Source organism: Hylobates moloch, unplaced genomic scaffold (assembly GCF_009828535.3).
Source record: "Hylobates moloch isolate HMO894 unplaced genomic scaffold, HMol_V3 SCAFFOLD_14, whole genome shotgun sequence".
Lineage (NCBI taxonomy): Eukaryota > Metazoa > Chordata > Mammalia > Primates > Hylobatidae > Hylobates > Hylobates moloch.
In genome coordinates this window covers 74,317,781-74,333,711 of record NW_026652289.1, presented here as the reverse complement: position 1 = coordinate 74,333,711, position 15,931 = coordinate 74,317,781, and the positions used below count along the sequence as shown (strand labels likewise).

The 15,931-nt window shown below is 41.4% G+C and overlaps 1 protein-coding gene across 5 annotated transcripts in view; it reads left to right on the top strand.

Moving 5' to 3' along the window:
• The first annotated feature begins 2,643 nt into the window (after window positions 1-2,643).
• Window positions 2,644-15,931, top strand: part of EIF2AK4 (eukaryotic translation initiation factor 2 alpha kinase 4) — a 104,780-nt gene continuing 91,492 nt past the window's right edge. For 4 of the 5 annotated variants that reach the window (XM_058427234.1, XM_032175844.2, XM_032175847.2 and 1 more), the window contains exons 1-3: window positions 2,652-2,868; window positions 8,014-8,126; window positions 11,896-11,998. In XM_058427234.1, the coding sequence (XP_058283217.1) occupies window positions 2,725-2,868; window positions 8,014-8,126; window positions 11,896-11,998 (360 nt within the window). In that variant the 5' untranslated portion in view covers window positions 2,652-2,724. Of the gene's footprint in view, window positions 2,869-8,013; window positions 8,127-11,895; window positions 11,999-15,931 lie in introns of all 5 variants that reach the window. The other variant, XM_032175842.2, reaches the window with a different exon arrangement.

The window sequence follows — 15,931 nt, the reverse complement described above, 5'->3', positions numbered from 1 at the left end:
AAAATAATTTCCAACTTACATAAAATTTTCAAGAGTCATTCAAAGAGCTCTCATATATCCTTCACCTAAATTCTCCAATGTTCAACATTCTACATTTGATTTAGCATCATCTCTCTTCTTTTTCCTAAATCATTTGGGAGCTAACTGCATATTTAATACGTCACTGCCCCCTTAATGCTGCACTGGAAATTTCCTAATAAGGAAGACACTTTTCTACATGACAACAGTATAACAAAGTCAAGAAATCAACAGTGGTATAATACTGCCATATAATCCACAGACTCCTTTCAAATTTTGCTGTTTGTTTTAATTACATCTTTTATAGGTCCAGCATCCAGTATAGATTCTAATTTTACACAATGGAAATATTTGAACATAGATTAGGTATTAAATGATGCTAAGAAATTGTTAATTTTTTTTTAAGAGACAAGGTCTTACTCTGTTGCCCAGATTGGAGTGCAGTGGTGCAATCATAGCTTACTGCAGCCTTGGACTCCTGGGCTCAAGCAATCCTCCCACTCAGCCTCCTGAGGGTGGGACTACATGTCACCTTGTCCAGCTAATTTTTTATTTTATTTTTTGTAGAGATGGGGCCTCGCTATGTTGCCTAGGCTGGTCTCAAACTCCTGGCCTCAAGTGATCCTCCATCTTATGCTGGGATTACAGGTGTGAGCCACTGTACCTGGCCAAATGGTTACATTTTTAGGGTATAAGGGTAGTAATATGTTATGTTGGTTCCTTTTCTAGTTAGAGATATATACTTAGGTATTTATTTTTTAAAATGATATGATTGAGATTTAAAAAAACACTCCTGAGGGATGGAGAGAAGAGATGAAATAAAATTGACAAAATATCTATAGTTGTTGAACCTGGATGATGAGTACAGAGGAGTTTACTTCTAAGTATGTTTGACATTTTCATAAATATAGGTTTAAAAAATTTTTTTTAAAGACCAATAGAGAAATGGAATAATTTTAAGGATTAGAGTGCAATGGCCATATTTGCAATTTAGAAACATTACTCTGGCTGCAATAGGAAGAATAGCTTAATGTGGGGCAAGAATGAAGACAGTGACTAAGAGAGCTATTGAAGTAACCCACGGAATTGGTGACAGTAGCCTGAACTAAGTTAGTGGCAATGGGTTAGAGTGTAGTGGATGGACAGAAGAAGTGGTGACTATTTGGATGTGAGTTGAGAGAAAGGGAATTCAGAATCACACTCAGTTGGATGGTGCCATTTGCCTAGTCAGAGATCACTGGAGAAGGAACAGGTCTCCAGCAGAGGGAAGATGATGATTTAAATTGGCCTTGGGTCAAGCTAGTGCATTTGTGTTATCTGGCCAGAACTGAGTGGATAGATGGCAGCAAGGAATTTACACAATCATTATTTAGTGAACAGTGGAGGAGTAAGCAAGGTAGACAGAAGAAACGTCACTTAAACCTAACTTGGGTTAGTACAATAGGATTATTCTAAATGGACATGTAGCATTAGTAAGTTACTGAAGATGAAGTGCAATAACAATGTCTGGGTAGGCAGGCTATTTTATAAACTTGAAAAACGACGACTTGAGGCAGGATATAACACAAAGACTCCCTAAATTCACACTGAGTGAACTGGGAAGGGAACATAATTCTCTTCATGGGAAGGTAGCTCATAAAGATGCCTGAGTGGAAAGACAGTTTTCAGTTGAATTTGCAAGGTGGTAGTGGAGATCCCCAAAGCTGGGGAATGTAGGGACAGAGAACATAATAAGGGTGTTGAATCTGTGGCTCAGAGAATAAGTTTGGGGGTACTAAAGTGGGAGGAAGGACGGTGGGGGGGGGTCACAATTTTTACTCCCAGTAGTCTTGTTCTGGGAAGGTACAAGGTGAAACTAGAAGTGACTTCAGAACCCATCGACGTCTGCCCTTTAAGAGTTTCCTGGCCGGGCGCGGTGGCTCATGCCTGTAATCCCAGCACTTTGGGAGGCCGAGGCGGGCGGATCACAAGGTCAGGAGATCGAGAACATCTTGGCCAACATGGTGAAACACCATCTCTACTAAAAATAGAAAAATTTGCCGGGCGTGGTGGTGCTCGCCTGTAGTCCCAGCTACTCTGGAGGCTGAGGCGGGAGAATCGCGTGAACCCGGGAGGCGGAGGTTGCAGTGAGCCGAGATCGCGCCACTGCACTCCAGCCTGGGGAACAAGAGCCGAAACTCTGCCAAAAAAAAAAGTTTCCCGCACTAGCCATGCCAGGATGGAGAAGTTCCAGCAAGCACTTCTGTTAAAGATACTTGTTTCGTGAAAACTATACAATATGGCGTTTTCATTCCTATCTGTGTGATTCATTTCTTAGGTTCGTGGAGTTCCTTTGTTCCCCTTCCCCCAGCAGGATGTGGGCAAAGCTGTCCCCCTGCCTTCTTCCTTCGCCTGGGCTTCTGGAGCCTGCGGAGCTAGCGCCCGGCGCGGAGCCCCGCCCACGGCCAGTCCCGCGAGCCTAGCCCCGCCCGGCAGCGCCGAGCCCCGCCCACGAGTCCGTCTCCCGCGCGGAGTCCCGCCCACAGCCCGTCCCCGGAGCGGAACCCCGCCCACGAGCCCGTCCCAGCCCGGAGCCCCGCCCACGAGCCCGTTTCCAGCGCGGAGCCCCGCCCACAGCCCGTCCGCAGCGCGGAGCCCCGCCCCGCAGGCTGCCGGGGGCCCACCGCCGCCCAGGCAAGGCCGCCCTGCCTTGGGCGCAGCGCTGCCATGGCTGGGGGCCGTGGGGCCCCCGGGCGCGGTCCGGACGAGCCTCCGGAGAGCTACCCGCAACGACAGGACCACGAGCTACAGGCCCTGGAGGCCATCTACGGCGCTGACTTTCAAGACCTGCGGCCGGACGCTTGCGGACCGGTAGGAACGTGGCTTGTCAGGCCCGGGCTGGCGTGCCCTGGCCTCCCTGGGCCCTGGGCCAAAGCCCGGACACCTCCAGATTGGGCCGACCCTTTAGGATCCTGCAGTCTTTTCATCCCTCAGGTTCCACCCATGCTCACTTTAGTCCTTGCACCTGCAGCTGGTCTCCAGAACCCCACCTAGGCCGAATTCTTCTACAGCCCTTTCCCCATGATTTCCCCAGAGGAATCCCCCAGGATTCCTCTCTCTTACCTGGCACTGCTTCTTATTCCTGCCTACATCCCATTACATAACTGCCTCCTTCCAACCTTGTCCTTTTTCCACTCTGAAAGCTCTCGCGGATGATACAACAGCACATTCATACGCGCCCGTTGCTACTTTGTTCTGAGAACGGTTTTTGGGCGCTCGCACAGGCCTTACGTCCTCAATCAGAATTCTCAAGTCTCATTCATGCATTCAAATCTGCACGCCACATAATTCCAGCTGTACTCCCCAGGCATCCTCACTGTGTTTTCCGGTACGGAGGAACTTTCCATACCTCTGCACCTTCCTCTAAGACATTTAGCTCAGAATATAGCACATATTCATCTTAGCTGTAGTGGAGAGAGGGTTCTAGACTGAGTCTGGAGAAGGAGTGTCCAATCTTTTGGCTTCCCTGGGCCACACACAAAATACACTAACACTAACGAGAACTGATGACCTAAAAAAAAAAAAATCGCAAAAAAACTCAATGTTTTAAGAAAGTTTAGGAATGTGTGTTGGGCCACATTCAAAGCGGCCCATGGGCCTCGGGTTGGACCAGCTTGCTCTAGCTCTAGACCTTTTAAAATAGCATTTTGTTTAAAATATTATTTTGCCTTTTTGTCTGGAAATTAAGGCACGTTATAAAGTATTTATACTGACAGTTTTTTCCCCATCCTTGAAGAGTTGATCTACCAAACTATTTCTGAATATTATCATATTATCATTTAAAACATACTTCTAACTTCATCTGCTTTTTTTTTTTCTCTTTTCGAGACAGGGTCTTGCTCTGTCGCCCAGGCTGGAGTGCAGGGGCATGATCACGGCTCACTGCAGCCTATTCTCAAGCAATCCTTCTGCCTCAGCCTGTCAAGTAGCTGGGACTACAGGCACATGCCACTACACGTGGTTAATTTTTTTAATTTTTTGTAGAGACAGAGTCTTGCTCTGTTGCCCCGGCTGGTATCAAGTTCCTGAGCTCATGCAATCCTCTCACCTTGGCCTCTGAAAGTGCTGGGATTACAGGTGTGGGCCACCGTGCCTGGCCTCTTCATCTGCTTTTAACTCTGGCATTTCACAATATCTGCTTTATCTACACATCCAGGATTTCCTCAAGAAATACCATCTTCTGGAGCTATCAGGGCAAAATATTCTCTCTCAAACTCAGGGTGCTTCTTCCTTCATTAAATACTTGTTTTAGGCATTAGGAATACAGCTGTGGGCAAAACAGACAAAAATCCTTGCCCTCAGGGAGCTTACTTTTCTAACGCTTAATAATATGAAGTTATTTTTAACCTGAAATAGTAAAAATATAAATTATTCCCCCTAACATGACAGAGAAGTTGGTGACTGGGCAACTTCTATGTTCCCAAACCTTGAGAATCAGGAAGTAGGCCCAAGAAGCAGCCAAAATAGGTGTCTCAAAGTGTACACGGGACTCAACACGAAGCCCCTAAGTCTTCATTCTGAAGTAGTTTGTTTACTTTATACAAGCTTAGTTGTCTGCTCCTAGGGCTGCAGAAAAATGGAAGAGAAAAAGCAACTTCTTTTAGTTAGGGATATTGATAACCCCAAGAATTTATAGCTGGTGGCTTTCATAACAAGATGGAATACTAGACAAACCAAAGCAAAAACTATATATAAAGGCAGGCAGAAGAATTTAAATAACTGTCTGTGGCCTATTGTACACAGGGCAAATGGCCTCAACACATTCATAGGCCTGGCAGGCAAATAATTGATGGACTCAAGGATGAATCAGAGTTTAGTCATTCAACAAGCACTTATTATCACCTGCTATTTGCCAGGGAAAAGTGATGCAAGTCCAAAATCCTTTATTCGAAACTCTTTATTGAGAATGAATTTCTCTCTGTCGCCCAGGCTGGAGTGCGGTGGTGCAATCTCGGCTCACTGCAACCTCCACCTCCCAAGTTCAAGCGATTCTTGTGCCTCAGCCTCCCGAGCAGCTGGGATTACGGGTGCCCGCCTCCACACCTGGCTAATTTTTGTATTTTTAGTAGAGACAGAGTTTCATTATGTTGGCCAGGCTGGTCTCGAACTCCTGACCTCAAGTGATCCTCCCGCCTCACCTCCCAAAGTGCTGGGATTACAGGTGTGAGCCACCATGCCCAGCCCTTTATCCAAAACTCTTCAGACTTGATGGGTTTCAGAATTTAGAAGTGCTTCTGTTCATGTTTATGTGTGCACATTCCACACATTACCTAATACCTTCCTCAGTGTCTGGGGCAGCATCAAAAATCAAACACAATGAAACATAGAAATACTCAAATTTCACACTGAACAGATAAACACTGTTACTAACCTCATGTCAGTTCAGGCTAAATTTGCTGCCAGTAAATTCAGATTAGATTTTTTTTTCAACTTCTTTTAGTGGGGATGTGTTGTAATATAAATTTCAGTTTAGTAGCATATGTATATCATTTATAAATAACATTTTGCAGTGCATGCTAAAAACTTTTGCATTTGTAAAAGTTTGGACACTGCTAGTTTAAAGTATCTATAATTTATAGATAGTTACAAATTACTAACTTATTTTGGCTAGCTTTCCACAACAGCAAAAGGTCTGCTCATTTATAATTTGATAGCTTTTGGAAACATCCCTCCAAAAAACTTCCTTCAATCCCTAGATCCCCCAGTAGTGTATGGTGGTGTTTGTTTTCCTTTATCTTCAACAATACTATATATGTTAGACTTTTTCATCTTTGCCACATAAATGAAACATATCTCATTTTAATTTTTATTTATTTATAAATTATCTAGAACACCTTTGTTTACAAACCATTGATTTTTCTTTTTCTGTGAACTGCTTATACTCTTTGGTTTATTTTTCTACTCTGTGGTCCATTTTGTTGTTTATGTGTAAGAGCTAAATATCTTAAGAAAATTAGCATTTTGGGTCATATAATGCATATATTTTTCTCCTAATCATATGCACTTATGTATGTAATTTATGTGATTTAAAAAATGTTGATAGAGTCAAAATGACCTATTTTTTTGTTTTATGGTCCTTGTAGGGTTTTTTTCCCCCTCTGTTCCAATGTTACTAAAAACCAAATTCATCAAAGTTTACTTTTAACTTGTTCATAACTTCGTTTTTAAATTTTCATCAAATAAAGATATAAGTAGGTTTTTTTTTTAAGTTCTTCGTTCCATGGAAGTATGGGCCTAGGCCACCTCCCCGTGTGCATCCCTCCTCCTCCAGCTAGGCAGCTAGACAAATATAGGCAATTGAATTTTTCAGTGTCTTCCACTCATTTGAAACGCCATTCCTACAAGCCCAGTGTCTGGTAAAACAAACAAAAAACTTTCAAAAATTGTTACTAATGAAATAATTGTCTCTTTTTTTCCTTGTCTGGAATGCTTGGTCTCTTGGCTTGTCTCAGCTTCAATGCTACATCCTCAGATAGTTCTTCTTTGATAACCACATTTAAGTATATACCCTCACACCCCAAGTCATTTGCTGAGGAGAGCACCACGTCATCTCTTCAATGGCACTCTCTAAACTTGTACTTATGTGTTTATTGTGTTTGTTTTCCCCCATCAGACTGAAGTTCCATGAGAGCTGGAACCATATTTGTGTTCTTACCTTTGTGGACTAAGCACGGTGCCTGACACAGAGTCAGTGCTTAACAAATGTGGGTGATGGATGTGTGATGGGTGAATGAGTGGATGAAAGGCCTGTGGACCAAAGAGTGCTTAACCCTCCCCAGGACCACATTCGCAGAATTATGCTTTATGGAAGGACCCACACATTTATCAAGGATTATTATAAAGCCATATAAGAACTGATCTTACAAATTTTGTACACATAGTAGAAGAGTACAGTGTTTATTATATGGTACTCCTTGTAAGGTTCACATTATAAATTTCTGTTAGAATTTAGTATTGCTAAGTACTTTGCTTCCCTAAAATAATTTTTAGGCTTTCTCTTTTCTGATGATACCATGTTTCTCTTTTTGCCCTGCCTGCCAGGACATTCAGAGAAAAAAATCAAGGCTCAATCCCAGCAACTTAGGATGGCATAATAAAAGAGTGGCTTATGGGAGGAGACAGGGTTTGGAGTCAAGGCTGGGTTTGAATCCCAGCTCTGTCCCTTTGTATCTGTAGGCAAGAATGTACAACTCCCTGAGCCTGAGCTTCTGTATCTGTAAAATGGAGATGGCACCTGCCTTGCAAAGTTGGTAAGGTGCCTGGGCCATGGGAGTGCTCAGCCATTGTTTTTTCTCTCAGACTCCCCTTTTTCATTATATACATATAATATGAACTACTTCAAATCCACTTTGGAAAAAGTGTATCTAAATTGAAGAACAAGGGTATTTGGTGATTTGGTGAAAAGCAGTTGATTGAAAACACATGCAATTCTCTCATTGTCAAGAGTTTTCATTTGTTAATATCTCAGTATTCAGATCTCAATTCAAATCTCCCCTGCTCGCAGAGTCCTTCCCTGACCTACCTGTCCAGATATCTTCTCCTCGCCCACCACTATATCCCTCTACTCTGCTTTCTTTACAGCGCTCATCACTATTTGAAATCACTCATCTTCTAGTTTGTATCAGCTGGTTGGGACTGTGTCTGTCTAAATTTACCCCTGCACTCCCAGCTTCCAGGAGAGCACCCAGGCATAATAACTCGGTAACATCTGAACAAATGGAAGCTGAGTGGAACATTTTGGTTCATTCCTGAGATAACTTAAAAAAGGAAAATGCATTTTCTCTGGCTCAGGTTTTGTTTTTAAATCATGCTTTTGGAAAGTATGCCAGATTATCGATGTAAAATATAATTACAAATATTTTTAAAGTAGAACTTTTGATCTAAAATGACCATCTTAATCATTAATGATTGGCTCCACAGCTATGAAAAAAATTTGTTTTGTTTTTCCTCTTTTAGGTCAAAGAGCCCCCTGAAATCAATTTAGTTTTGTACCCTCAAGGCCTAACTGGTGAAGAAGTATATGTAAAAGTGGATTTGAGGGTTAAATGCCCACCTACCTATCCAGATGTGTGAGTACATTTGTAAATAGCTTTGACGTGGTTTCAGTTTTCTGTTTTGACAACATAGAAACAGATTGAAATTAGTAGTATTTTCTCCTTCCTGCTCCCATTCCACATAAAATTTCATTTCCTATATTTCAACAAAACTACATCAGCAATAGATGTTTTCATGAAACCTGTCTCATTTTAAGCCTGTTCATAGTAATAGAATTGTCACTACAGATACTTATATTTGCCCAATGACTATTTTGCTTCCTCTGATATGTTAACTTTATTTCTTCATAAGTTAGGAAGAGGAAAAATTTGGAAGAAAACAATAAAGGCATGGTGACTGTTGAAAGCACTTGCATAGTTAGAGTGTGGCTGGTATTAGAAATTCAGCAAGTCTGTGCCTGAGATGACCTTTCGCTGCCTAGAGTGAGGGAGAATATTTGGAGCTGTCCTGCCTCTCAGTGGGGCACTGCTGGCGAGTGTCCATCGTGCAGGGCTGTGCTGTGCACTGCAGTACGTTTAGCATCCCTGGCCCCCACCTACCAATGCCACGAGTGTCCTCCAGGCATTGAAACAACCAAATAACCTACATATTTCCAAACTCCCTCTGAAGGTGATGTTACCTCTGGTTGAGAATCACTAGTTAGAGCCAAAGTGTTAGCCATCAGCACTTAAGCATGTCTATTTGGTGTAATCTTTCCCCACACATCCCACATGGAAAGGCAGGTTGGCCTGGATGGGGTTAAGTAGTTTGAACTTATTGTATGGGGAACCAGTGAAGGTTTTTGAGATGGAAAGGGACAAGTAAAAGGAAACTCTGCTTTATACAGTGGGTGGTAAATTTATGGAATTTATTATCCTAAGAAGTGATGGGGAGGATATGAAAAGACAGATAGGTCAAAATTGAGCTCCTTGAAGTCAGTAACCATTCTTGGCCCCCAAAACTGTCCTGAGAGTATTAGAGTAGGTATACTATACATACTATAAAAATATTCGTTAACGAAACATTAATTATAAAACATTAATGAAAAAAGATAATTAAAAATTTATGAAAGGAAATTAAGACAGTGCCTCTCTAGGTTTTTTTTTTTCCTGACACCAAATACATGATGCCTTTTCTGATACCATGTGGGTGTCCAGTAGTTCAGTTCAATTCTGAAACTATCTGTAGTTAGCAAAGACCCCACAGATTAAGGACTCAATTCTACAAGATTGCCTCCATTTCTGACACTAGTTGCAAGTCCCAGTACTTCTGATAATTTATAGCCAGTATTTATAACTGGCTATAAATTTAGGGGTTTCCACCACCCCCTCCTAAGTTGCGATAATTGCTAGAATGCGTCACAGAACTCAGTTTCTGTGAGTTACATTTACCAGTTTGTCATAAAGGATATGGCTCCAGAATAGCCACATGGAAGAATTATGAAGGGTAAGGTGTGTGGGAAAAGGCACAGAGCTCCCATACCCTCTCCAGGCATGGCACCCTCCCAGCACCTCCCTGTATTCTTCAACCAAGAATCTCCCTGAACCCTGTCATTTAGGGGTTTTTATGGAGGTTTCATTATGTAGAGATGATTGATTAATTTTATTAATCTTTGGCCACTGGTGATTGAACTTGATCTTCAGCCCCCTACTCCTACCCAAAGATTTAGGATGGGGCTGAAATTTCTCACCTTGTAATCAAGGCTTGGTTTTTCTGGTGACCAGTCCTGATCCTGAAGCTATCCAAGTACTGACCAGAGTTCCCTCATGAGCACTAACTCCGGTATGGTTGGAAGGGGTTTGTTATGAAAAACATAAGATGCTTCTGTCACCCCTGTTGCTCAGGAAATTCCAAGGGTGATAGGATCTCTGTGCCAGGAACAGGGGTCAAAGATCAAATATATATTTTTTTATTATACCATAGCCTCAAGAATTCAAAGTGTTTATTCTTGAAAAATCAAAATAAATAAAAAGTTATGTGCTATAATGTTATACATACATAAGTGCTAAAATATTAATTATAGCATTATTTGTGAAAGTAGAGAAATTGGAAGCAATCTAAATGTCAAACACTAGAGCGAGGTTTCTCCACCTTGGCACTACTGACATGTTGGCAGATAACTCTTTGTTGTGGGGGCCTTCCTGGGCATCGTGGGATATTTAGTAGCATCCCTGACCTCTGTCTGCTAGATATCGGGAGTACATTTCTCCCCAGGTTGTAGCAACCAAAAAAAGTCTCCAAATGTTGACAGATATCCCCCGGGCCAAAATCACCCCTGGTCAAGAATCATGGCACTAGATAAGTGTTCAGGTAAATCTTAATGTGTCCACTTGATAAAAATATTATGGGATGATTGTTTTTAACATGGAAATGCTTATAAAAAGTTAAAAAGCAAACATAATATCAGCTACATAAACTATGAATTATATGGCAAGGAAATAAAGAGAACATTAGAATTGTTTTTGAAGTTTAATTAGCGTCATTGATGAATTTTTCACCATTCTGTTAATATTGCTATATTATGATTATTTATTTTTTTAATTATGACAAAAAGCTTAATTTGGGGCAATATTCTTATCCTTTTGAATATGGTACAGGAAAACATTGCTTTTCTGCAGAATATTCCTGGATGTCACTGTGAGAGAGAGACTCCCGGGTTAGATTCTGGAATTCTGGAAATTTCAGCCCCATCCCAGACCTTTGGGGAGGAATTCTAGAAATTTCAGCCCCATCTCAGCTCTTTGGGGAGGAATCTAACCCGGGATTCCATACATAGACTCAGGACTGTATGGTTTGTTTTTGTATTCTTTCCCTCATATAGACTACTTTCTCTCAGATTTCTATCTATAGAAATAGATAATGATCATAGCACCCTATCATACTGCAGTATTGAGAGAACGCATGGATAAGTGCATACTCAAGACTTCACGGGGTTAAATGCCATGAATTACTCAGAAATGCTTGGTAAAAAAGTGATGAGTCATCATCTCTTCAGTAAAATTAAGTAACTCCTATTTAATCTCAGAGAGTTGTTATTGGATATTTATTGGTTGGTAATAAAATGAAACCCGAGGGCTGGTTGTGTAATGTCCTTGAGTTGAAAATGTTGACTTAGATGAGCTCTAGGCAGAGTTGCAGAGAGTGTGCGTGACTAGATGTATTTATACACAAGAAGTGAGCATTTCCACCTTGTTTTGATCAGAATGAGTGATTGGGATGCAGCAGTGCGTTGTGGAAATGCTAGAGGGATCACCAGGGCTCCATCTCACCTAGTTATTCTTGTCCTGCTTTATGCTAGAGCGCACCTGAGTGCAGAGCACTTGGCCTTGCCAGTGAGCTATCAGAGCTAGGTTAATTCTCACTGGCCGCAAGCTAGGGTGGAGAATTACCATACACAGGAGCACACGGTTAAGTTACTAGGCTAGAGTCAGCTGCAGAACTGGAATGATTTGTTTTGTTTTGTTTTGTTTTTAAGGCGAAGAACTCAGAGTTAGGGATCCAGGGCAAATCATAGGAAATAAATAGTAATTGATGTTGGGAAATTTTAATCAGATTGTAAAGCTGAAATTAGATACAGGGGTCAAGCCCAGTAAGTCTGACAGCCCAGACAGAAGGCTTTGGCCAGCCCACTTCTTCCCTGTAGGATGCAGGTGACTCCACTGTGTCAACTGGAGTTGCAGGGATATGGTTGAAGTCCCTTTGAGATTTAGGGCCTCGGGCCCAGAGTGCTTTCAATTTAGCAAATATTAATGCAAGCAGGCTATACTTTCTGGAGTAACTCTTTTTTTTTTTTGCCTTTTCCAGAGTTCCTGAAATAGAGTTAAAAAATGCCAAAGGTCTATCAAATGAAAGTGTTAATTTATTAAAATCTCGCCTAGAAGAACTGGCCAAGAAACACTGTGGGGAGGTAAGATTTGTTAAACTGGAATTAAAAGAAGACAGTAAACTTCCCCATTGCACCTCAAATCCAATTTTGAGTAGCATGTTTTGTGTTTTATTGGTTCTACAAAAGGGAACATTGTGATTTTTATTTATTTAATAGGATTAATGAAATTTGTAGTCTATAGATGGTACTATTGATGCTGAAGAATGTTTCTGAAAACTGCTGGGCATGGTGGCTCACACTTGTAATTCCAGCACTTTGGGAGGCTGAGGTGGGAGGATCACTTGAGCCCAGAAGTTTGAGACCAGCCTGAGCAAAATGGCGAGCTCCTGTCTCTAAAAACATTCACTGGGTGTGGTGGTGTATGCCTATAGTGCAAGCTACTCAGGAGGCTGAGGTGGGAGAATTGTGTGAGCCCAGGAGTTTGAGGTTACTGTGAGCCATGATCACACTCCTTCACTACAGCCTGGGCCATAGAGCAAGACCCTCTCTTAAAAAAAAAAAAAAAAAAAAAGAATTTTTCTGAAAACAGTTGATGTGAACCCAGCCATACTTTTTGTACACTTTGGATCTGGCATCATGACTTGATCTTGACTTGAACCTTTTTGTTGGAAAATGTGGCAGACAAGCAATTTCTGACCACCTCTCCCCTTTGCATATCAGAGGAATTTGTTGTTTTCTTTCTCAATAATTAGAGACACATTCTACTCCTTCAATGTCTGTCATATACCTAAGCATTTACACTGAGTGCAGTACTCATTCTTTTTTAATCTTCTGAACATTAGGATCTACATATGAGTTCTCTCTTGGGTGGCACAACTCTCTGTGGAAGGCAAGACTAAGCGTCTTCTGGAGGCAGAGTATGACTGTGCTTTCCTTAGGCCAGACCAATTCCCTCGAAGTATAATGCTTCTTTGCCTCACTTTTGTGTCAAATCACTCAGTGTTTTTGCCTGGCAGCTTATGCTTAACAATCCCTCTATGTGAACACTGAGAAGAGGTGCCCTGGGCTTCCATGTCTATTTAAGACTTTTATTAGAGATAACCAAAGATGACCATTCACCTCACAGAAAGTAACTGGACAGATTTTTACTTGCTTTTCATAACACAATGAGTCATAGTACAGTCCATGGAATGCCTTTTAGCTGTAAAAATTGTGTCTATTTAAGTTGCTGCTTCCAAGAACTTCAGTGATAGATGAGATTTAGAAAGCGAATGTAGAACGGCCTGGATAAAAAACTAGGCCTTGGGAATGATTCCAAAGTTCTTTCTAGTATAAGGGGACTCCAGTGTCTAACTGAAAAGTAATGTGAAGTTATATGGAAAATGCAGCTATGGAGAAACCTCTGGTTTCTTGGATTTTTGATTTGTGATTTAATTTTTTTTTTTTGTGTGTGAGAGACAAAGTCTCACCATCTTGCCCAGGCTGGTCCCAAACTCCTGGCTCAAGCAATCTTCCTACCTCGGCCTCCCAAAGTGCTAGGATTACAGGCCCGAGCCACCACACTCAGCCTGATTTAAATTTTTATTTTGAGATAATTATATATTTATATATACCTCTTACTCAGTTTGCCCCAACAGTAACAGTTTGCTGCACTGTAGTACAATGTGATAACCAGGATACTGACATTGATACAATCCAGATACAGAATAGTGTTCTCACCACAAGGATCTCTCATGTTGCCCTTCTGCAGCCACCCCCTAAACTCCACCCTCTCCACATCTGCATTGCTCCTTGAGTCCTAAGGCCCTAGCCAGTTTGCCTTCTACTCTTTACCTTTCAGGGTCATCTTACACTTGTTTTATATGTAATGTCTGGGGTTTTTTAGTTGTATTTGGTAGGAGGAATAGGAAAAAGTAGGTATACTCCATCTTCCCAGAAGTGGAAGTCCTGATTTGTGATTTTTAATATTTACTATGTTCACAGTAATTAGTAAGAGTACTATGCCTTTCCTGTCAGTTCACTACAGCTTCCTTTTGTGAAGGGAACATGTCATGATTATTAAAAGAGGCAGAAACTGTTAAAGATGTACTAGTTTTGTATACCAATGTTTATAGCAGCATTATTCACAAAAACCAAAAGGTGGAAACAACCCTGTGTCCATTGACAGGTGAATGGATAAACAAAATGTGGTATATACATATAAGGGAATATTATTCAACCTTAATAAGGAAGGAGGTTCTGACACATGCTACAAAATGAATGAAACTTGAGGACGTTATGCTAAGTGAAAGAAGCTGGTAACAAAAAGACAAATACTATATGCTTCCACTTACGTGAGGTACCTTGAATAGTCAAGTTCACAGAGGCAGAAAGTAGAACGGTGGTTGCTAGGAGCTGCGGGGAGGGGAGAATGGAAAGTTATTTAATGAGTACAGTTTAAGAAGAAGAAAAAGTTCTGGAAATGGATGATGGAGATAGTTGTACAACAATGTGAATGTACTTAATGCTACTAAACATGCATTTAATGGTTAAAATAGTAAATATGCTGTGTACATTTTGCCACAGTTTAAAAAACACAGGCATACCTCTAATTGTGTTTTACTTTATTACATTTCACAGATTATTGTGTTTTTTTTACAAATGGAAGATTTGTGGCAACCCTGCATTAAGCAAGTCTATCAGTGTCATTTTTCCAAACAGCATGTGCTCACTTCATGTCTCTGTGTCACATCTTGGTAGTTTTCACAATGTTTCAACTTTTTCATTATTATTATATCTGTTTTGATGATCTGTTATCAATGATCTTTGATGTTACTATTGTAATTGTTTGGGGCACCACAGACTGTGCCCATGTAAGACAGCAAAGTTAATTGATCAATGTTGTGTATGTTGTAACTACTGACCAGCCATTCCCGTCTCTCCCTCCCTCTTTTCTTGGGCCTCCCTATTCCCTGAGACACAGCAATATTGATGTTAGGCCAATTAATAACCATACAATAGGCCGGGCACGGTGGCTCACACTTGTAATCCCATCACTTTGGGAGGCCGAGGCGGGCGGATCACGAGGTCAGGAGATCGAGACCACGGTGAAACCCTGTCTCTACTAAAAAATACAAAAAATTAGCCGGGCGTGGTGGCGGGCGCCTGTAGTCCCAGCTACTCGGAGAGGCTGAGGCAGGAGAATGGCGTGAACCCGGGAGGCAGAGCTTGCAGTGAGCTGAGATTGCGCCACTGCACTCCAGCCTGGGTGACAGAGCGAGACTCCGTCTCAAAACAAAAAAAAATAAAAATAAAAATAACCATACAATAGCCTTAAATGTTCAAATAAAAGGAAGAATCGCGTGTCTAGCTTTAAATCAGAAGCTAGAAATGATGAAGTTTAGTGAGGAAGGCTGTTGAAAACCAAGATAGGCCAAAAGGCCTCTTACACTAAACAGTTAGCCAAGTTGTGAATGCAAAGGGAAAGTTCTTGAAGGAAAATAAAAGTGCTACTCCAGTGAACACATGAATGATAAGAAAGCAAAACAGCCTTATTGCTAATATGGAGAAAGTTTTAGTGGTCTGGAAAGAAGATCAAATTAGCCACCACATTCCCTTACACCAAAGCATAATCCAGATCAAGGCCCTAACTCTCTTCAATTCTGTGAATGCTGAGAAGAGATGAGGGAGCTGCAGAAGAAAAGTTAAAAGGTAGCAGAGCTTGGTTCATCAGGTTTAAGGAAAGAAGCCATCTTCATAACGTAAAAGTGCAAGGTGAAGCAGCATGTGCTCATGAGGAAGCTTCAGCAAGTTATCCAGAAAATCTAAGATAATTGATGAAGGTAGCTACAGATTTTCAATGTAGGTGCAACAGTCTTATATGGAAGAAGGTGCCATCTAGGATTTTCACAGCTAGAGAGGAGAAGTCAATGTGTGGCTTCAAAGCCTTATGAAAAGACAGACTGACTCGCTTGTTAGGAGCTAATACAGCTGCTGACTTTTCAAAAGTTGAGGCCAGTGCTCACTTACCATGGG